This window comes from Erigeron canadensis, chromosome 5 (genome assembly GCF_010389155.1).
Source record: "Erigeron canadensis isolate Cc75 chromosome 5, C_canadensis_v1, whole genome shotgun sequence".
In the NCBI taxonomy this organism is placed as follows: Eukaryota; Viridiplantae; Streptophyta; class Magnoliopsida; order Asterales; family Asteraceae; genus Erigeron; species Erigeron canadensis.
The window spans coordinates 15,081,243-15,105,634 of NC_057765.1; the positions used below are offsets into that span (position 1 = coordinate 15,081,243).

The following is a 24,392-nucleotide window of genomic DNA, read 5'->3' on the forward strand; positions in this document are numbered from 1 at the left end:
GGTGAAAAAATGCACTTTTTTCCAACAATCCTCCACATGAATGGAGGTCGATCTCAGAAACAACAGTGTCCTATTCAATTTTCAACAGTTGAATCTTGCATACGAAGGTAGCTGTAACCCTTTGAACCTTCGCTCATGAAACGCACTTAGTCTACTGGCTCTGAGTAGACGGTGATGCCTTTGAACTCGTCTGCTATTTGTGTAGGCGACAATACGCTTCACACAAGACTCTCCCTGACAAAGTCAAGTCCTCATAGTTATGTCCATTATGTACTGGACATGCGCCTAGTTCTACGAGATCTATTAAGTATTGTGCCCCCATCAATACCCTAAGAAGCGACCCCACTTCTCCCTCACATAGGTGATTCACCACGTAGGCTACCCGAATCATTAAAAGCTACAGGCTTAACCTTATAACTTGTCACTTTTAGGAATGGACTAGGAGGATTATTATGCCCTATAATAAACTCCCTTGTAAGGCGTGGGGTTTTATCAAATCCCCCCACAGTGACCTCGCCAGCTCATACAATTAGGTTACCTATTGAACTCAGATCTTGGGATCTCCAGTCAGCTGAGTTAGGTTTTCCTTCATATAAGCTTAGCCTTGCATGGGCTTTAGTCCCATACCCATTGACGACTTCTGAACTAACTCTCTGCTTAAGCCTTTTGTTAGTGGATCCGCGATATTATCCTTTGACTTCACATAGTCAACAGTGATAACTCCTGTAGAGATTAGTTGTCGTACTGTATTATGTCTACGTCTGATATGTCTATTCTTACCATTGTACATTGTGCTATGAGCTCAACCAATTGCCGATTGGCTATCACAATGTATACATATGTCCGATACCGGTCTAGGCCATCTTGGTATATCCTCAATAAACTGACATAGCCATTATGCCTCTTCACCCGCTTTATCTAAAGCGATGAACTGTGATTCCATCGCGGATCTAGCAATAACCGTTTGCTTAGACGATTTCCACGATATGGCTGCCCATCCAAGTGTAAATATATATACCCACTTGTTGCTCTGGAATCATTCGTGTCAGATATCCAATTTGCATCACAATGTCCTTCAATTACTGCTGGGTATCTGCCATAATGCAAGCCATAATCACGAGTGTACCTTAAATACCGAAGTAACCTGGTCATACAATTCTAATGACTTGAACTTGGGTTACTTGTATATGTACTTAGCTTGCTAACAGCATATGCCAGGTCTGGTTTTGTACAACTCATCAAATGCATTAAGCTGCCAATAATTCTTGAGTACTGTAATTGTTCAACTAGCTCTCTTCTGTTCTTCGCAAGATGTTGACTCGTGTCAGTAGGAGTCCTTGCTACATTAGGGTCATTTGTATTGAACTTCTCAAAAATTTTGTCCACATAGTGGGACTGACTTAAAACAAGTCCATCATGGGTTCGTGTGATTTGAACCGCTAAAATCACATCTGCTAAACCCATGTCTTTCATGTCAAACCTTGCCTTTAGGAGATGACATATCATCTACATATAGGCACATGATAACATATCCATATGGTGTGTCTTTCACATATACACACTTGTCACATTCATTGATCTTGAACCCAGACTCAAGCATGACATTATCGAATTTTTCATGCCATTGTTTGGGAGCTTGTTTTAATCCATACAAAGACTTAACAAGCTTACACACTTTCTTTTCTTGCTCAGGAGCTATAAATCCCTCAGGTTGCTCCATGTAAATCTCTTCCTCAAGATTTCCATTCAAGAAAGTGGTTTTCACATCCATTTGGTGAACTTCCAAATTTTTAATGGCGGCAATGGCAAGTACCAACCTGATCGAGGTTATTCGAGTTACCGGTGAATATGTATCAAAATAATCAAAGTCCTTTCGCTGTTTGTAACCCTTGATCACCAATCTTGCCTTTTATTTGTCAATGGAGCCATCTGACTTCAATTTCCTCTTGAAGATCCATCGATAACCTAGTGGATTACATCTTGGATAAAGATACACTAGGTCCCAAGTATGGTTTTGTAGATAGAATCTATTTCACTTTTGATGGCTTCCCTCCATTGAGGCCCTTCTGAGGAAGTTACCGCTTCACGGTAAGTTTGAGATTCACTTTCCACCACATAAATGTAAAAATCAGGACCGAAAGACTTTTCTATCCTAGCTATTTTGCTTCGTCTAGGCTCAATTTCTTCTTCCTCAGGTTGTTCCAGTTCCTCTTGGACTGGCTCATTAGGTGTCTCATCTTGGACACTTTCATTGACTACCCTAGACGAATTTCCAGATTCTTTTGCAACGCATGGAAAGATATTTTCAAAGAATGAGGCATTCCTTGATTCCATTATTGATCCTTTGTGTATATCTGGAATCTTGGATTCATGCACAAGGAAACGGTTTGCACTACTTTGATCAGCATATCCAATAAAAATGCAATCAATAGTTTTGGGTCCTATCTTTTTGGCCTTAGGTAGTGGAACAGCTACCTTGGCTAGGCACCTCCACACTTTTAGATATTCATAGGATGGTTTCCTCTTCCACCATAACTCATATGGGGTTACATCCTTTTTCTTGTGAGGTATCTTATTCAAAAGATAATTTGCTGATAGAATGGCATCCCCCACATGTTCTGGTTGACACCAGAACTCACCAACATGGCATTCACCATTTCTTTCAAGTTTCGATTCTTTCGTTCAGCCATTCCATTTGATTGAGGTGAATAAGGTGCAGTGAACTCATGTCGTATTCCATTTTGTGAAAAGATTTCAGCAAAAGGTAAGACATATTCATATCACTTCGTACAACCTTGATTTTCCTTTCAAGTTGATTCTCAACTTCATATTTGTAGGCAATAAAAGTCTCAATTGCCTCATCCTTACTTTTTAGTAAATAAACATAACAATACTTCGTGTTATCATCGATAAACGTAATGAAGTACTTAAATCCATGTCTCGTGGGAATGGATTTTAGATCACACACATCTGTGTGTATCATATCAAGCGGTTTGGTAGCTCTTTTAACCGATTTAAATGGTACCCTTGTTAATTTGGCTTCGACACAAGTTTCACATTTGTGATTTGAGTCAATATGAAAATTTGGTATGCTATTCAATTTAATTAAACAACGAATGGAATTAAAATTGACATGACCAATCGACCATGCCACACATTATAAGACTCAAGCAAGTAAACAGAACTAGTACCGGTCTTATTCATTCCATTGATAGCAATTACATTCATTTTGAACATACCATTGAGGGCATAGCCCTTACCAACATACAAACCATTTTTGGTCAACATGACCTTATCAGACTCAAACACAATTTTGAAACCAAACTTATTCAACTGATAACCAGACACAAGATTCTTGCGAATCTCTGGAACATACAACAAATTCTGCAGAGTGAGTTCTTTTCCAGAAGTCATCTTCAAGATCACTTTACCCTCGCCTTTCACATCAGCAGTGGCAGAGTTTCTTATAAAGAGCTTTTCACCATTAGTGACCTCTTTGAAGGTGTTGAACAGATTCTTATCAGAGCACATGTGGCGGGTGGCACCAGTATCATCCCACCACTCCTTGGTATTAGAACCAACCAAGTTAACCTCAAAGATCATCATAGTGAGATCAGACACCATAGCTACCAGATTATCCACATCAACCATTTTAGCTTGGCGAGTAGTCTCTCTTTTGGGCTGTCTGCATTCATTGGCCCTATGACCTAGCTTATCACAATTATAGAAGGTACCTTGGAATTTCTTTTTCACAATTCCACCTTTGGCTCCAAGATTTGGACCTTTTCCTTTGCCTTTCTTCTCAACCCGTCCCTTGGCTTTGTTACCTCGTGAAGATTGACCACTTTCAACAACATTAGCCTTTGCTGGGGCATAGCTTTGCTTTTGTGCAACTTTGTTGTCTTCTTCGATACGAAGACGAACAACGAGATCCTCAATGGTCATCTCCTTTCTCTTATGCTTGAGATAATTCTTGAAATCAATCCAACTTGGTGGCAGTTTCTCTATCATGCAAGCCTTGGAATGTTTCACTTAGTGTCATTCCTTCAACATGAATTTCATGTAGCATAATCTGCAAATCTTGAATTTGGCTCATGACAGTCCTTGAATCAACCATCTTGAAATCCAAGAATTTAGCCACCATAAATTTCTTGGTGCCAGCATCCTCAGTTATATACTTGCGCTCTAATGACTCCCATAATTCTTTGGCAGTCTTTACTTTGCAATAAACATTATAGAGCGAGTCAACCAAGCCATTCAATACATAGTTGCGGCACAAAAATTCAGAATGATTCCAAGATTCAATCGCGCTCACAGTTTGAGCATCCATCTCCCCTTCAGAGACTTGGGGAGCAGTTTCAGTCAGGAACCTCACAAGGTTCAACGTTGTCAAGTAAAAGAACATCTTTACTTGCCAACGTTTAAAGTTCCCACCATCAAACTTCTCAGGTTTTTCAGCCTGAGTTGCCACCGTAGTAGGCAATGGTGGAACTAGCATGGAGGTAACAGAGATAGCAGATGTCATAATCGCAGACACAACAGGAGCTGCAGAGACACCAGAAATGGGATCACCAGAAGTGAGAGCACCCAAAGTGGGAATAGCAGAAAACATGGGTTGAGATTCCATTATGAGAGAAGAACGCGGAACAAGTTAATAACAAATCGTGTTATTAAACCAATCTGTTTAAGTTTGTTGGAAATACAGTATAATAATATACGTAATTCCTTAAGAAAATTACAATACGAACGAAAATATGAAACTATAAAACGAAGAACAGAATGGAATAACTAAATAAAAGAAGCAAACTGAAAAAGTTCCTGCAAGATAGAAGAACCGGGCTTGTGTTTGACACAATTCCATTAAACAGATTCGTCGTCTGTTCCCCGGGTACACCGGTTAAAGCAGCGTACTGCCGGACGTTGATCACTTGCCTGAAAGAAGAACGGAACACAGGGATGGATGTTGCTACGAGAACGAATATGCAAAGATAGAGCAGTGTGTATGTGCTACAAATTTGTGTGTTTCTTTCAAGACCTGATAGGTCCTTATATACACACAAATGTAACTCATATAATTAATCAGAATTAATGGTGATTGAAATTGATTGTTTTCTGATGGGTCGCAGCAAAAAGGCGCCCCGCGCGGGCCCCAATTTTTCGAGCTGCATTTGTGTCCGCAGGTCGTGCGTACATGCATTGGTTCAGAGAATTTTGACCCAGAAACCCGTTTTCAACACCCCCCCTGCGCGCGGGTAGGAGCCAGAGTAAAACACATTCAAGATCTTGACATAACTTAGAAATTTCCACTTATAGACAATTGAAAGTTTAATTCCCACACCAATGTGGGACAAGTGGCTTTGAACTCAACTTTATGCACTAAACACACTACTTTGAGACTCGATATCTCATTCATCTTTAATCCAATTTGGATGCATCTTAGTTGGATGTGTAGCCTTGGCCAGAGACTACAAAACCCACTAAACGGTTTTTGATATATGTCACTTGACCATATATTTATTTATGTCCAAAGTGGTGGAAAAATGCACTTTTTCACAACAATTCCAATCTTGGTACAATATAATTTTTTAATTTAAATGGTATATTTGTTATTTGTCTTTATAAAAAATAAATTAGAAATACATACAAATGTTACATTCGTTGCCATAAGACTATCCTTTGGAAGTCATTGGTTTTGAGATAATTTTTTCCATTGGAAGAGTAAATAGTTTGATTTGTTTTGATTTTTAACAAAACAAAAAAAGGTTGAAGAAATTGTTATCTTTGTTTGAGTAAGAGTGTAAACGTGTAGTAAAATGATATTGTAGTTGTATGCGATATTTTCTTTCAAATTATTAATATATATATTTCTCACAAGCGACTATCAATAATTATCATGATAGTCATGTAAGAAAGATATATACAATTTACTTCTTGAATAAAAATTATATATATATTTTGGGTTTATTGCATTAATGTTTACAAAATTAGCTTGTAATATTATTTCTATTAGGGGTTGATGTTCTATTATCGAGCTATGGCCCAATTTTTTTTTAACATTATCAGATATAACTCTTATAGCTAAGATAAATGACTTTTAAATTTGTTCCCTCATAAGAAAATTTTTTGGCTCCGTCCTTGGTATAGCATTAATATATAAATTTCTAGATTACCGAAATGAATTCATAAATGCTTAGTAAGGAAATTCAAAATGAACATATGACAAAATGACACTAAAACGGATATAATCCAACGAGCTTGTTGGCCGAATAATCCACAACGCTCGACGTTTTTTTTTTTTAGTTATTTTGCTCGGGGACGCCCCGAAACGCCCGGAACATTGCCCCGAGGTGTGCTCTTGTAACACCCCAATATTTTAAGGTGAAAGAAATTAAGCCTTTTCTCAGTTTTGACATTAAACTAATTTCCTAGTATTTAGTTTTTAGTTATGGGATTAATTTAGTTGGAATTTTAGCGGATAGCGAGTAAAATATCCACATTTGGAGAGGTGGGTCGTGGCATCTCCAAGAAGTGCCAGCCATCTCTTTTGGTTATGACTCATGCTTCGACTCTATTTCTTTCTTCCCCCATCATTTCTTTCATGCAATTCCTCAAATTCAAGGATAAGAACATCCATAATAATCATCACCATCAAAATAATCTTCATTCAAGAATTAAAAGTTAGGGTTTGTGGGTTGTGGTGGTGGCCGAAAAATTAAAAGAAAAAGGAGAAAAAATTGTGAATTGAAAACCCTAATCTATTATCTTCCATTGTTGAGGTATTGGTTTCCCCTAATTTAGTGTTTATCTTTCTTTTGAATTTAGTGTTCATGGAGTGAACCAATTTGCGGATTTTTGCTAGAATATGAATTATGGTTAATTTTTCCCAGTTCTTTAGTTAACCTAGTTGTCATTGAGTTATGTGATGTGCTTGATTATGAAATTGACAAGTTCATGTGAAAATGTTAGTTAATGAGAAAAGATGAATTTTACTAGTTATTGATATGTGGATGAAAATGGTAGGTTGAACTACCTAATGTTATTGTTAAAGATGAAAGTAACTCAATGACAAATGGGTTGGGTTTTGGGTTTAGAAATGGCTAGTGATTGAGAATGGATAGGTTGAGCTAGTCAAGTTGTTAATATAAGCTTATGCATTTTTATGATATGATCATAGGTTGAAGCTTGTTGTGCATTATTGTTTTAGCTTTATTTTCCAAGTTGCGGAGGAGGTGAGTATATTTGGATACCTTTATGTATATGTTTGATCAATTGACCACATCATGTTGAAGTCTTTTGTCCATGGGTGGTATTTGACCACTTCATGTTGAAATTTATTTATCCATGTGTGGTAATTGATGTGGCATGAGCCCATGTGGGGCATTGTGATTATGAGGCCTAAGAATCTCCGGAGCCTAAGAATCCCGATAGATGTGTTGTTATGATTGTTTAGCTTATATGGATCCATATATGTGTGGTTAGTGTGCAAGGTGAGCATGTAAATGTGGCATGACGGTGTCATAGGTTACATGTGAAAGTTCTTGCACTTTGCCCTCCTTCATATTCGTAAATTTATGCAAGTATATCTACTAAGCCTTTGCTTATATTTTAGTAGTTTACCATTTTTATAGGTAGCTCCGGAAGAAGGAACTAGTGTGGTGGAATTGAGAGAGTTGATTTGAGCTTGAAGTTGTTTTTGCAAGACTTGAAGGTATTAGGTCATTCTTGGATGAATGGTGAACTTTTGGCTTAGAGGCTTAGAAATCCCTCTCCTCATGGCTTTTAGTACATTTTGATTTGGTGGTCATACTTTTGTTAAAATTATGTAAATGATCAGGTGTAAAGCTTTTAGGAAGGAAGTTGCATTTTGGACAAAAATGGTGTCAAAATGGGTAAATGACTCATTGATGGCTTTTATGGGATTTGAAACTAGTTGTTGTAAATATGTTTAAAATGTGTCTATATTGTTGTTGGTAAGCTCTGAAATGTGTTTTGAAATTTGAAGGTTGCAAGTTTGATCAAGTGTCATGGGTTTGATCCTCATCCCATGCAAAGGTTGGAGGGCCTTTTCTACCATCTAGGTAGAAATTGGAAGCAGCCTCTCTACTTAGGTAGAGGTAAGGTCTGCCTACATCTTAACCTACCACATACACCGTCGAGGTATTGGGGCTCAAAACCCGCGGAAGGCGGCACTGAGCATTAACTTAAGTTTGATCAAGTGTTGAAAAGTTTTTAGGGTTGCTGATATGGTGCCCACTGCGGCGCAGTGGGGGTGGTTTTGCCCACTGCCGCACAATGGGAACCCATGACAACAATTTGTGTTTTCTCCCACTGCGGCGCAGTGGGAGTGTGTCTCAACCACTACGGCGCAGTGGGGTATTTCTCGAAGCAGGTTCGAGACTTTTCACTACGGCGCAGTGGGGAGTTCTCAACCCACTGCGGCACAGTGGGGGTGTAAAAAAAAAATTTCAGTGTTTTTGGTTTATGGAGTCGAGTCCATTCAAGTTGGTATCAGAGCCGAGGTTTAAGGGATTTAGGTATTCTCTTGAGTAGAGAGTGCCTAGACTTAAACCTTAGTTGAGAATCGACCTTAGGTGACCAAAATCTTATATGGGACCGAAAGAGTGTTTGATGATGCTAGCTTATAAACTTACTATTATTAAAGCACAATAAGAAGCCGACATTATTGTGGTTGAAGTACTAACAATTTATAAACTAACGACATCAAACCTTGGGTTGGTTTAGTATAAAGTTATAGGTTTTGGTATTTAACTCGTAGAGAGATAGGTTGTATATTTAAATCAGTTTTATCTACTCTTATTATAGTATGGCTGAAAATCATAGTGAAGAGGATGAGCACAATAGACAGAATGAAGAAGAAGAGCCCGTATTTGATGAGAATAGCATGGATATCTCGGATCAAATAGGGAGAGCACTAGAAAAGTATACTCCTATCTTGCTTGAGAGGTTGAATCAAACATTGGAAGGAGAATTGAATGATCACATTGCTCAAATGATCAAAGAAGAAGTTGCGGTTAATGTGCAACGAGAGTTTGAAAAGCGGGATGCCAAGGATAAAGGCAAAAAGACTGGGGAGGAGAAAGATGTGGAAGTAACGGGGGTAAGAATGTACAAGAAAAAGTTTACTTTTCGACATTTTGAAGTGTGCCACCCACCTGAGTATCACGGTGATCGTAATCCCATCGTTTGTACTCGGTGGATATCGGAAATAGAAGGGGCATTTTGCACTAGTCAATGCCCCACACATTTGAAAGTTATATTTGTGGTCGGTATGCTAAGGAGTGGTGGAAAGAGATGGTGGGATGGTTTGTTGGCTATCAAGAAAGGGGTGTTAGATAATGTGGAGTGGCCCGACTTCAAAGAGATGTTTTTCAAGGAGTTCCGGTCGGAGGCCGAGATAACTAAGTTGAGGAGCGAATTCCTAAATGATTGTCAAGGCAACATGAGCTTAAATGAATTCCGAAATCAATTCTTGGACAAAGCACAATTTTGTCTGGAAATTCTTGAGAATGATCAATTGCTCAAAAAGCAATTTTATTTGAAGTTGAGGAAGAATCTCCGGGAGAAGATTAGCTTACGTCAAATAGAGTCTTTCTCCATGTTGGCGAATGTGGCTCGGGATCATGAAATTGAGATGTCAAGAGTGGATGATAGTGATTTGAAAAGGAAACATGAAGACACGAACTCTCCCAACAAACGGTCTAGACAAGAAGGTAGTTCCGGTAACCATTCTAATAGAAGAAATATTACTTTTTGCCATCAATACAAGAAGAATCATTCAGGAGTATGTAGGGGGGCGGAGAAGGGTTGTTATACTTGTGGGAAATCGGGGCACACTAGTCGGGATTGTTGGTCTAAACCTCAAAAACCCATTATATGTTTCAAATACTTTGAGGAGGGTCATATAAGAAGCTCGTGTCCTAAGTTGACCTAGGAGGAAAGACTTGAGGAGAGAAGAAGGGAAGCAGAGAGGTAGAACGCCCAAGCACATGGAAACCAACGAGGAAGGTCCTTCCAACTCACGGTGGAACAAGCTAGGAACACGGATGATGTTATCACAGGTACATTTTTTGTATATAATGTTCCTACTCATTGCCTATGCTTCAAGGCAATTGAAAGAGCATGAGAAACGATATCCTACTCATGATTTGGAGTTGGCGGCGGTGGTCTTTGCTTTAAAATTTTGGCGCCGTTATCTTTATGGAGTCAAGTTTACCATTTACTCCGATCATAAAAGTCTCAAATACTTCTTTGAGCAAAAAGAACTCAATAATCGCCAAAGAAGATGGTTAGATCTTTTGAAAGACTATGATTGTGAGATCTTGTATCACCCCGGAAAGGCGAATGTTGTGGCGGACGCTTTGAGTTAGAAGAGTTCTCATCATGCCTTAGTTGTTTCTCCCCTATGGGTTTTGATCACCAACGATTCCTTTGATCAAGTTAAAGAAGCTCAAGAAAAGGCCTTACAACGAGATCCAAAAAGAGAAAGACTTCAAGGTCAAATTTAATATTTTACCAAGGATTCTCGTGGCCTTACTTTATGTTTTGGGAGGATTTGGATCCCATTCTCTTGTGAGTTGAAGCAAGTTCTACTTGATGAGTCTCACAAATACAAGTATTCCATCCACCCCGGTGCTACAAAGATGTATCATGTTTTGAAAGTAGAATATTGGTGGCCCGATATGAAGCGTGATGTAGTGAAGTATGTCGATAAATGTTTGACTTGTGCACAAGTGAAAGCGGAGCATCAAAAGCCTTATGGTATGTTGCAACCGTTGGAAATTCCCAAATGGAAGTGGGAAGAGATCACCATGGATTTCATCACAAAAATGCCCAAGACCCCTAGAAATCAACTTGATACAATATGGGTAATAGTTGATAGATTAACCAAGAGTGCCTTGTTTCTTCCTATTCGTGAGGCATCATCATCCAAAGTGTTGGCAAAGATCTACGTAAAAGAGGTTGTAGCTAGACATGGAGTTCCCATCTCTATTGTTTCGGATAGAGACACTCGTTTCACTTCTCATTTTTGGCAGAAATTTCATGAAGATATGGGTACCAAGCTCAAACTTATTACTGCCTATCACCCACAAACGGATGGTCAAAGTGAGAGAACCATTCAAACGCTTGAAGACATGCTTCGGGCATGTATAATCGATTTTGGAGGCACTTGGGATCTTTACTTGCCTTTGGTAGAATTCTCTTACAACAATAGCTACCACTCTAGTATTAAAATGCCACCGTATGAAATGTTGTATGGAAAGAAGTGTCGATTTCCAATTTGTTGGGGAGAAGTAGGTCAAAGGGAAATAGGTGGCAAAAGTCTTATGCGGATAAAAGGAGATGACCAATTGAGTTTCATGTGGATGATCGTGTTTTGTTGAAAGTCTCCCCATGGAAAGGTGTTCTACGGTTTTGAAAGCGTGGAAAGTTAAGCCCTCATTTTATTGGCCCGTTCAAAATTTTGGCTAAAGTTGGCAAGGTTGCATACCGTTTGGAGTTACCAGATGAGCTTTCGGGAATTCACCCAACGCTTCATGTGTCTCATCTTAGAAAGTGCCTCGCCGACGAATCTACTTATGTTTCTTTGAATGAAATTAAGGTCGATAACAAGTTGAACTACATTGAGGAACCTATTGCCATTGTAGAAGAAGAGCTTAGAAGAGTACAAAATAAGACAGTGAGAATTTATAAGATTTTGTGGAAGCATGGTAAGATGTCCGATTGTACATGGGAGTCCGAGCATGACGTCCTAGTTTACTATCCGTCTTTGCATATGGCTTGGATCACGAGGCCGTGATCCGTTCCACGTGGGGGAGATTTGCGTTAGAGGCACCGGTAATTTTCTATTTACTTTCCCCTTTACTTATTTAATCTCGGATTCACCTTTCTTATCATGGCTCTTTCGTCTTCTTTTCTTTTTTTTTTTTTTTTTTGTAGAGTTTACGCTGGCTGAGTTTGTTAAGGGTCCATTGTTGGAGTGTCACCCTAGGGATTCTGTGATTGCAGCGAATTTGTCATCTGTGGAGCCTGTTGATCACGAGATTGTGGATGTTGAGAGAGAGGTCCCTCCTGCCGCTACTCCTTCCAAGAAGAGGAAGATTTCATCAAGGTCGTCTTCTAAGGTTGCAAAGGAAAGGGCGAAACCACAGTCCATTTTCGATACGATGCTACTAGGTGAACTTCAGCCTGGGGAGTTGACTCTTAGTAAGTATTCCTTTATTATTATCTTCCTTTCTTCGGGGTTTATTTATTGCTAATACTTTTACGTATAATAGATGTTCCTGAGCCTGATGTGGTGGAGAATGCTTTGCTTCACTTTGTTCCAGAAGATTGGATTCGGGAACTCATGGGCATAGATGCAGGGAACTTGCAGTCTTCTCACAACCAACTTATGTATATGAGTACTTTAGTGCGGACGGTTGTAGATGCTCGCCTTCGTTTGTTGGCTGAATAGCGAGAAGATATGTAGGGGCGATTGGCGAACCTGAAAAAGCGTGGTTATGAGGAGGGTTCTTCCATTTGTGATTCTTGCCATAGGTAGCAGTTTTTTATTGCTCGTTTGTAGAATGAGCAGCTTTATCTGAAGAGGCAATTGGCTGAACAACAAGATCAATGCGCCACACTTGTGAAACAGCTGCAGACTGCTCAGGCGAAGGTCAATCACATGGGGACTTACTGTGAATCAAGTAAGAAGGCCATAGATGATAGGGACGCCCGTATCGTTAATCTTGAGGGTCAGCTGGCTGGGGCTAACCAAAGGGCTGCTGTTGCAGATTTAAAGTCAAAAAGGGTTATATCTGAGGTGATCCCTTATGTCTGTACTGAGCTGATCAGGAGTGAGGAGGCTCGTATGTTGTTGGCAGAGGTGGTGAATGCCAACCGAGCTCAGGAGAGAGTGTCAGTCCTAACCCAGTTAGCCAGGGATGGGCTGGTTTCCCTAGCACCGGATTTTGCTGATCAGTCTACAGAAAGAGTGCTAGCAACTGAAGATACCCTTGCTTGTGCAGATTTCCCTTTTGTGAGAGATATCGCCGCTGGTGATTCTTTCTCAGTGAAGAGTTGCTCCAAAAGAAACCCTGTTCCTCATTTTGATCAACGTTTGTAAACATTCATATTTCTGCTTGTTATACTCTCTGCACATTTTGATTTATATCTTTGTTTAAAGACTTATATCTGCGTGCTTGAGTTTTAACCAAGCTTTTATCTATACTTATATATATAGATTTGTGTTGTGGTTATGTTGGATTTAACGAGCGTCCTCTTACTTCAACATTTATATATTTTTTAATTACTTGTACGTACTCATAATTATTATTTGCGAAAGATTGCGACCCTGTTCGCTTAAAAAAATTTATTTTTATTAAAAGAATTGCTCCAAAGGTTTACTGCGTTCCATTGTCTTCCGACTGAATTGTCTTCAATGTCGACCAAGTCGTTTGCCCCGTTTCCGTAGGCCTGGGCTACCTTGTATGGCCTTTCCCATGTTTGGCCAAGTTTTCCTTTTTCTTCCCCTCCGCTCTGACTATTTAGACTGAGCACATAATCTCCTGGCTTGAAGGTTGACTTCCGTACCCTTTTATTGTAGTAGTTCTCTACTTTTTGTCGGTAGGAAGCTGTTCGTACGCTGCTATTTCCCTTCTTTCATCCAGGATGTCAAGGTTTATTCGGAGATTCTCATATACCAGGCTGAAGGGGGTCTCTTTTGTTCCCATTTTTGGCGTGGTCCTTGTAGAAGCAATTTCTGAGAGGCTTTTATTATCCATCGCAATACAATTCTAGAGGCTGGTCGTGATGAAAAGAAGGCTTCATCAAGGTCGTGATGACATCATCATCACTTCGTGATGCACTCCGTGATGACGTCAGCATGAAGTCGCTAGTTCGTGTGAAAGAGCTTAAAGCCCACGAACGAGATTGAAGTCCAGCCCGTTTAGCAGCCTGTATATAGAACACCTAGGTCTAGGGTTTCATTTGATGATTTTAGTTGGAACAGATTTCCTCCAACGGATCGGTGTAGAGATATATACACCGTGTTCACCATGTAATTCATTATTATTGTCATCTCCTTGATTGTAATCCGTAATCATTGAGATGTTTTCAATACGGATTTATCATTGTATTGTAATCGAGATGACTGATTAATAAAGGAATTCGTTTTATATCTTTTGTTCTTTGTTCAATTCGTGCGTATATGTTCATGTTTATTCAGAATCCTCAAAGACAATTACAATCGGATTCCGCACGTTTGTAGTTGTTTAGATCACGATTTGAACGATCCTCGTGTTTGAACATGGTATTAGAGCAGGGGAAACGTTTTTAGTCTTCAATCGTGATCGGAAATTGAGGATTTTCTGCCAAATTCGTGTTCAGTTCGTGAAGATGAAGAAGTTCGTGCAGCTTCGTGCTTATGTCAGCACGAAGAGGATTTAGCCTCGTACTTGCGTCAGCACGAAGTGGCTATTATTTGCATGATATTTCGTTTGACTTCGTGCTTACGTCAGCACAAAGTGGATCAAGTTCACAGTGACATCAACACGAGTTCATGGACAAGATATCACGAATTCTGATTAAGTTCGTGTATACGTCATCACGAAGAGGACTTTCCCTTGTGCTGACATCACCACGAAGATAATCACATTTTTATAATCAAGTTCGTGCTTACGTCATGCCTTAGTATTTTTTTACTTCGCGCTGACGTCATGCTGAAGATGATATGTTGATCTGAAACAAGTTCGTGGTTGCATTATCACGAAGATGTCTACTTCCTTGTTTGAATCTAATAACAACAAGCAGATTGAGTAAAGAGGTTCCAAGTTGTGTGCATACATATACATTGAAGCACACAAGGAAGGGTAGTAGAAAAACCAAAAAGAAAAAGAAAACAAGTAGTAGTTTTTTGGCGCGAAAAATAATTCTTGCCCATGATCTTAAAATGGCATGATTCATGGAGATTTGAAGTTTGGTAGCGTTCGAAAAAATTTTGGTCCATTTTTGTGCGTTTTCGGCACGTTTTGGATGAAAAATTTAAGCAATTATCAAAATTTTCCCGGGGCCTTATTAATTAAAATTTACGTGAATACCAATGTTTCACGTAAATAGGTTTTCCCATGAAAATTTGGAGGGAAAACAGGTATACCCTGTTTGGCATAGAGCTTTAACCGTCGTGAGCTCTAAGCATTTTGAAGAACCTCAAGAATAGGAGATACTGTAACCTATTATAGGCTGATTTTCAGAGTATTTACCGAGAAAAGGGGGGAATAAAAATTTCAGAATGTTCTTCGATTTTTTCAGCAAAACTCTGATATACTCGAGACAAAGTGGTGATCAAAGTGTTATTCTGTTAGAATTAACATTTGACGGCGTTTACACTTTTAAAATGCTTGAGTAATGAAGATCGTAGTGTTTTCAGTCTTGATTGATACTGTTCAACAAATGATCTTTTATATAGCAGTTATGGAAGCTTTTGTCGAAGTATTGGAGCAATGAAGATACGAGACATAGCTGAAACTTTGTTGAAGTACTGAAATGATGAAACTGGTTAAGATCTTTGTTATATAAGTATTTGAAGATTGAACCTATCTATATTCCATGATGTAAGGATAATAATCAGGTGATATATAAGTTTCATTGCGAGATTAAGATCTTTATGTGATTGACGGTTTATATAACTGAAGGGGAGATCCGATAAGAAAGACTTCAGGTAATTAGTAGAGTTGTGGAGATACAAAACGGAGTTTGATGCTGCTATATTTGAGACAGGGTCTATGGTATTACATTTTGTGATGCAAGTTGTAGAGTTTCTTATCTTTGTGATAACTGATTGATTTGATGCTGATTGTTGGAAATTCAACTTCTCTATTATATGCCGATTAGGCAAGAGGAGCGACGATCCTAAGTGGAAGGTGGCAAAGCTTAATTCGGAGGTGGTTAACTGTTGAGGGGGAGAACTACAATGAGATGTGTTAGGTTAGTTGGTTGTCATAGAGGGACAGGGACTTTGCAGTTTGAAGATCAGGATGTGATGTCAAAAGATCGAGTTTTAACAAGAAGACTCGGTGTCATCAGCTAAGGGGGAGCCAGTGGATTTAGGTTTTTCGGTAGCTATTGATTATCGGAGTTTTTCTAGAATTGATTGCAACGGAAAAGGGGAGCCTGTAGAAGCAATTCTGAAAGGCTTTTATTGTGCGTCGCAATACAATTCTAGAGGTTGGTCGTGATGAAGAGAAGGCTTCATCAAGGTCGTGATGACGTCATCATGACTTTGTGATGACGTCAGCACGAAGTCGCTAGTTCGTGTGAAGGAGCTTAAAGCCCACGAACGAGATTGAAGTCCAGCCTGTTCAGCAACCTATACATAGAACACCTAGGTCTAGGGTTTCATTTGATGATTTTAGTTGCAACAGATTTTTTCCAATGGATCGGTGTAGAGATCTATACACTGTGTTCAATGTTTTCTGTAGAAGCAATTTCTGAGAGGCTTTTATTGTTCGTCGCAATATAGTTCAAGAGGCTGGTCGTGATGAAGAGAAGGCTTCATCAAGGTCGTGATGACGTCATCATCGCTTCGTGATGACGTCAGCACGAAGTCGCTAGTTCGTGTGAAGGAGCTTAAAGCCCACGAACGAGATTGAAGTCCAGCCCGTTTAGCAGCCTATATATAGAACACCTAGGTCTAGGGTTTCATTTGATGATTTTAGTTGCAACTGATTTCGTCCAACGGATCGGTGTAGAGATATATACATCGTGTTCACCATGTAATTCATTATTATTGTCATCTCCTTGATTGTAATCCGTAATCATTGAGATGTTTTCAATACGGATTTATCATTGTATTGTAATCGAGATGACTGATTAATAAAGGAATTCGTTTTATATCTCTTGTTCTTTGTTCAATTCGTGCATATATGTTCATGTTTATTCAGAATCCTCAAAGGAAATTACAATCGGATTCCGCACGTTTGTAGTTGTTTAGATCACGATTTGAACGGTCCTCGTGTTTCAACGGTCCTTAGTCCCCATAACACTAAGGGTATTTTGTCGATCCATCCACTTCGAGTAGGTCCCAGCCTCTTCTCAATACCTTTGACTAGATCGCGATTTGTTACTTCGACCATTCCGTTACCTTGGGATGATATACGGAGGTAAAATTTTGTTGTATTTTAAACCTATTGCAGAAATCTGGGAATGTGCCCTCCGAGAATTATTTCCCATTATCGGAGATGATAATGTGCGGCACCACAAATCGGCAAATTATATGCTCGAAGAGAAATTTTTCGACGTTCTTTCTGGTGATCTCTGTCAGCGGTTTCGCTTCTACCCATTTGGTGAAGTAATCGATCGCGACAATCAAAAACATGTGTCCTACTGACATTTGCGTGTAGTTGGAAGTTTACATGTACTCGTATCGTTGCTGATGCATCCCATGTGTTTCTGTTATTAGCATATTTGCTTCGTTTGGTCCGACGCGCCTCAATCATGGGGTCAGGATGGCTTTCTTGTACAGAACTCCGTCTATTAATTTGAATTGAGGCTCTTTAATTCTTATTTTCCGAGCTTCGTTCTTATCGTCTAGGAGAAGCCCACTTACTAGATATTCCTTTACAGGTGTCATCCAGTTATTCGGGTCTTCGGTGACTATTGCTAGTACCTCCTTCCCTTCTATTGATCTATCTTCGAGGACTTCTATTAGGACGTCTTTGGCTAAATGAGAAAATGTTAGGGATGCCAATTTGCTGAGTGCATCCGCTTCTTGGTTCTGATTCCTCCTTATGTATTCTATTTCGAACGATCCGAAGCAATTTATCAATTCATGAACTTTTTCCAAGTATTTTTTAATTGTTGGTTGTTTCGCTTCGAATTCCCCTTGGACTTGCTTGGCTACTAGCTGCGAGTCTACATACACATGTATGTGTCGGACTTTCATGTCCTTCGCTATCCGGAGACCTGCGAATAGTGCTTCGTATTCTGCTTCGTTGTTTGTTGTGTCGAACTTTAATCACAACGCATAGGTATATTCCTTCTGATCGGGTCCTATCAGCATTAGGCCTGCTCCGGAGCCGCTCTTGCTTGACGCCCTTCAGTATATAGCTGTCATTTGTTGCTATCTCGCTCTTCGGTGATGGTGAGTGTGCTCGAGGGACTCGTGACCCTGGTTTCTTTATTATGTCGGGTTTTTGCTATGAAGTCTGCAAGCACCTGACCTTTCATAGTGCTTTGAGGAAGGAATTCTATGTCGTGTTAGGACTACGATTTTTTGGGTTTGAGCAGCACACCTGCTTTATTGGTTTGTCTGTTAGGACTACGATGTTGTGGGCCTGGAAGTATCGTTAGAGCCTTTTAGCGGTATGGACTAATGCTAAGACCAGCTTTTCAAGTTCCGGGTATCGCGCTTCTACTCCTTGCAGGATCTGACTGACGAAATAGATGGGAATTTGCTTCTTGTCTCTTTCAGCCAGCAGTACGGAGCTTACACATTCCTCGGATGCCGCAATGTATATATACAAAGTCTCTCCTGCTATCGGGGGACGTCAGAGTTGGCAGTTTCGCAATATATTTTTTGATTTGCTCGAATGCTTCGTTGGACTCAACAATCCATCTGAAAGTCTTCTTGTCTATGCATCCTTTAAGCGTTTTGAAGAATGGAAGTTGTTTTCCGGCGCCTCTGGACAAGAATCTGCTTAACGCCGCCAATTTTCCATTCAGGCTTTGTACTTCCTTTATCGAAGTTGGCGGGAGTAGCTGTGAAAGCTTGTTGACTTTTGACGGGTTATGTAATATCCTAGAAATTTCCCTTCTTCCACGCCGAAGGAGCATTTCTTTAGGTTGAGTTTCATGTTGATTCCTCTCAACGTGTTGAAGGTCTCCTGCACATCTGTCAGCAAGTCTTCTTCGCTTCTGCTTTTGATGACCGTGTCCTCCACGTAGGCTTCTAAGTTTATGCCTATCTGGTGATGAAAGACCTTATCCACGAGCCGCTGATACGTGACCCCTGCATTTTTGAGCCCGAACGGCATTTTCGTGTAATAATATATTCCCCTGCTGGTGTAGAATGACGTATTTTCCTCATCTTCTTTGGCCATCTATAGCTGGTGGTATCCTTTGTACGCATCTTGGAAACACTTTACCCTGAAATCCGCTATGGATTCAACCTTCCAGTCGATCTCGGGCAGAGGATACTAGTCCTTTGGCGTTGCCTTGTTTATGTTTGTGTAGTCTACACACATTTGCCATCCTCCGACACTTTTCTTTACCATGACTAGGTTGGCTACCCACGTGGGGTATACTGATTCTCTGATTATCCCGGCCTTCAGGAGCTCGTCAACTTCCTTTAATGCAGTGTGGTCTCTTTCTGCTGCCAGGGATCTCTTCTTTTGATGGACTGGGTTAGGTGCCTATGTTCGTTTAACCTGTGTTCCGTTACAAATTTCTTACCCCGGACTGGTATTTTCCAAGGTATTCCTATCATATCGGAATATTCCCATGCGAAGACATCCATGTTGTCTTCTAACAGTTTTCGAAGATTTGGTTTGAACTCTGGGGGCAACTGTTTTCCTATCATGATTAGATGCTCCGGGAAAGCCGGGTTTATGGCGATACCTTCATCTTTGTCCTGTTCCGTGGTCATAGGGATGGTAACCTTTGTTTCTTCCCAGGCCCGTTTCACATCATGGATGTATTTCCAGTGGCCATGGAGGGACTTTATCGTCCCCACCCCTTTTGGGGTCAGAAACTTGACTACGGAGTAGATCGTAGACGCAACGATCCCTAGTCTTTTCATAGCAGGTCTCCCCAATAGTACGTTATAGGGCAAAGGTGACCTTACTATAACGAAGTCTAAACTCTCTGTCCTGATCGTCGGAGGTTGGCCAAGTCGGATTGGTAAGTGAATTTCCCCTATCGGCCAAGTTCGCTCTCTTGCGAATCTGATTAAGGGTGCCTTCGGGGACGTTATCGAGATCCGAACTAGATCAGGAAGCTGTAGAAAGTAGTGCTCGTAGAGAACGTCGCACTCACTCCCTCCGTCTATGTACACCCTCCAGGATATCACAGACTGCGATCTGTATAACCAGCGGGTCCTCTGAGAAATTGTCGACTTCGTTGAATCCGAAGGTTATGTCGTCGATGACATCCTCGGCATCCTTTCTTTTACTGCCGATCTTGGGAGGGACCCAAAGCGACCTGTAACTGCCGTTTTGGGTATTTCCCAGGTCTCGGTCACCCATATGTAGTTCTCTTGAACGATGGTGGGTTCGGGTTTGCGTTCAGGTAGATCCCACAGATGGCGCCAATTTGTTTGATCAAATAATCGTACTATGGCTCAACCGAAGATGTGAGTTGGGTTGTGGGTGTTGAACGGCAATTCCCTTACGGTCAGAGCGTCTAGATAACCGCTTTACGCCGGAAGGTTTTGTGGCTAAGTCGATTTGTTCGACTTAGGGTTTTATTTAGGGTTTATTCGTAGGTCGAATAAACCATGTGTTAGGGTTTTTTGTTTGTATTTGTGAATCTGTGTGGTCCTTGTGCCGTGAGGCTCCTCCTCTATTTATATAGATGATAGATAACTTGGAGAGGAGGGTAAGAGAATTAGGGCAGATCTCTTCCTCTTTTGTGAATATCTTGTTTCCTTCTTGAGAAGATTTGTGGTAATCTTGTTACCAAGTTGTGTCCGAATATATCAAGGCCTCGATATATATTTAATAGGTTGTTTTACGGAATAGATCTATATCTGATATTTATTGTATATCTCTTCGGAGCTCGATATTTATTACCTTTTATAAGTCTCAACTCAAGAGATGGTACTAACTGAAATAACCTTTATGTCAATGGTAAGAGTTCTTTGCAATATAATCACTGAACTCGAGACGACCAGTTACAGTGATTGTATACCAAGTCCTTGAATAGATTACTTAGCAGGTGACAAAGAGTAAGATAATGCAATAAGTAAATATACCAAAGTAAAATGATGAGACCAAGTTGTAATTTTCAAATGTATTTTATTTATAGATACTAAATAAAATACAAGGTTGTTGCGGAACCAAGATAATACATAAATGTAAATATCCTAACAACTTATGAAATACAAATGATCTATACTCGGAAATTCTCTTTTAACAATCGAAACACTTAAAGTTGTGAAGTGTTCCTTTTTACGATTGAGAGAATATTGCACAAGTACACCAAGAATATTGCAAAAGTCTGAATATGCAAAGTTATATTCTTGTTGTGCAAAGACCTCTATTTATAAACAAAGTTGGCATTGGGAATCCAACTTTGTCGTATAAATAAGGTTGACAGCATTTAAGGAAACTAAGTGAGTTCCTTTGAAATGCTTGATAAGGTAAGTCAAGACATTACTTTATCTAACCTGCTTTATGCACTTTTGTACTTTAATCATAGACAAATGATATTGTCTGTATAAAGCTGCATAAAGCAAAAAGGTCTTCCTCGTAAACAGTGTAAAGCATTGTAAAGGCTTTAAACTGATATTCTCCAGTTTCAATCTGAGTAGAATGCCAACTGGGCTTCGCTGCCATTGTCATTCTCTATCTTCCATTTGGTGTCTTCGACGTCAATTGGAATGTCTTCAGTTCTGATCAGATCTCAACTGGAGGAAGTCTTCAGTTGCATTAACTGTTAATATATTTCTGGACAAATCTTCTGGTCTCCAGATCGAAATGGAGATTGGCCAGTTTGGACGAATCTGGTTCTAACAAATTCCCCCTATTTGTCCTGAATTATTGCCATGTATGTTAAAGTTTTTGTAACTATACAAGTATGAACTTGAAAGATTTGTATGACTAAATCTAATCTAAGTTTCCAAGGCATTTTTATAGATCATCAAATGCCTTGATTGTTTTTTTTTTTTGTTTGTTAGATTTAATCTGTTATCTATCTTGTGGTTACAATCTGGCAACTTGTATATACATGATAAAATTACAAAAGTTACAAGACAATAAGTAAAATTACAAAATAGATAATTGAAGAAGATCTAAAACTGATGGCCCTTCACCAGTTCTTCTTCTCTATGCAACTGAAGAGATGGGTTGTCTATCTTCAGAATCGAAGTTCAATCTTTTCTCAACATCTTCCTTGAACTTGAGCAGACTTTGAAGTACATAAACCTAACCCTTTTCAATCTTGTTCTTGTGCTGCCTTGCCTCCAGTAGATTTAACATTTCAACATGCTCAGAATGTCCATATTGATGAACATCTGGATTCTCAGTTGTGAGTTGTGGTCCCTTGAAGTATTGAATAGTTACCACAAATTGCCTTCCTCCAGGTTTAATTGTAACTTTAATTTCATTGATTTTTCCTGGATGATATCTTCGCTGAAGAACTTCATTTAAGTATGCACGTGCGTCAGACTCATTGACCAGTTTGATATGGGCAGCGCTCAGTTTTTGTATAGCAGCTCGAATATCTTCGGTGGATGGCTCATTGGGTTCCACCCAAGTCCTTAAGTTTGCGTCCCTTGACAAGGGTTTAGGCTTTGACTTGCTCTTAGACTTGGGTGAGTTCAATACTTGTTTGACCTTTTTCGATATTTGCTCAATTCGTTTAAGAATCCCTTCAGTTCTAGCTTCCTTTGCCTTCTCCACTGATATATTTAAATTTCTGGCATCATGCTCAGCTTCATCATCAGGATAGTCTTTGTCCAGATGGACTTCAATCATGTCATTCAGGAGCCCCACTCTCCTTGGGTCACTCTTGAACTTCCTATATTGCTCTAGTGAGATGCCCAACAGATTAGCATCATTAACATCAAGTATGCCTAATCCTTGCAGTTGAACCCTTGAGACAAGCCAAGTGGCTTTCTTTTGTTTCTTCCTTTCATTTATTGCATTGCCAATTCTAGCCAATCTCTTGCTGTCAGATTCAGTCATTGGAGGAAGCTGATCAGGATTTCCAGTTTCTAATAAGGGTATATCAGTGGCCGGCTGGGCAGATTCATCAGTTTCAAGTGCCTTGCCCTTATTCTTCTTCCTCTTATCACCAACATCCTCAAATTCTTCAATAACTTGCATACCAGCATCAGTACTGGCAGCGACAACCAACTCTTTCAATGTGAGTGCTGGGGATGTTAACAGATCTTTCCCCTTTGGCAGCTTCTAGTCCTTTCCTAATTGCATCAAAATCCGAAGGACTGGAGGGTATGCGATCTAGAGGCTGCCATGACCCCATGGTCTTGCACTCCTTGAAAACTCCACATATCATTCTAACTATCCTCCAAAGATGATTGACTTCTTGTGACTGGACCAACACATTGCCATTTGTTTTAGTTTGGCCAGCCTGAATTGCTTTAAGTATAGTCAACTCATCTGGGGAGAGCCCAGTTGTACCAACATCCTTCACCACTTCCTCATTTTTTGTTTTGCCAACTACAGTTGTCAGATTATGTATTGCAGTAGAGTCTTCAGATACCTTGGTGGCCAGAGTATCTAGACTGCACCTCAAACGAATGATCTCAGATGTAATGGGAGTGAGATCAACCTGGGGCGCTGCAGTCTTGGTGATCTCAAATATCACCCTTTCCATATATTGTTGTTCTCTAGCAGCCAAGGTTTCTTCTATCTTTTGACCAACTGAAGTGGCCAACTGGTTGCCAAGCTCGATCACATCCAGACCAGGTTTTTCAAAAAGCACCTTAACCTATCTTTCAAGTTCTTGCAAATCAACCTCTGAAGATCTAACAGTTGTATTCAGCAGGTTGGTAACGGATGACGTGACCCTAGTTTGAGTAAGTGTAAAAGCCTCCCTTAAAGATGTTGCAAGTAGATTGGAGGAATTGACCAACTCATTGAGCTTGTTGAATACCAAGTCCTCATTTGCAGAGAACTTATTGATCCCAGGTCAACCACTTTGACATTTGTAATGTGTTCCTTCTGGTACCTGGAGAGGGACTTGGTGTTCTTGTCAAGTACCTTTTGAATATCCTCAACCCTTGTAAGAAAGTTTTGAATATCAGATTGAAAGGATACAAACTGGCTATCCAGTGACGGAAGGGAAGGTTTCACTGGACCAGTTCGAAACGCTACAAATGTAGTAGCACCAATTGAAACAAGAGGAATTGTTAAAGAAATAAGGGGAAGAGATTCAAGTTGACGAACAGGCTGAGAATGCTCAGGTATGTACGCCGGTGACGGTGGGGTTAGAATTTGTCTATTTCTAGGCACATTCATGGAAGAGAGGAGTTGGCTTCAGGCGAATTGAGGAATTTCTTGTAGTGTGGAGAAGTCAGAAGGTCAAACTATAATTGGTATATCTAGGGGTGGACTAGAAAAGGAAGGAAGCTGATCATGTGTAGATGCATCAGCCATTTCCTGGTCAGAATGTGTCTCATCCGAATCTGAGGATTCAAGCTGAAACTCACCCAC

General features: G+C 39.9%; 1 protein-coding gene across 1 annotated transcript; it reads left to right on the forward strand.

Annotated features, from left to right (window-relative positions):
* Nucleotides 1-8,824: 8,824 nt before the first annotated feature.
* On the forward strand, nucleotides 8,825-9,952 carry LOC122601233. The gene has a single exon (XM_043773993.1). The coding sequence runs from the start codon at nucleotides 8,825-8,827 to the stop codon at nucleotides 9,950-9,952; it is 1,128 nt and encodes a 375-aa protein (XP_043629928.1).
* The last annotated feature ends 14,440 nt before the right edge of the window (nucleotides 9,953-24,392 follow it).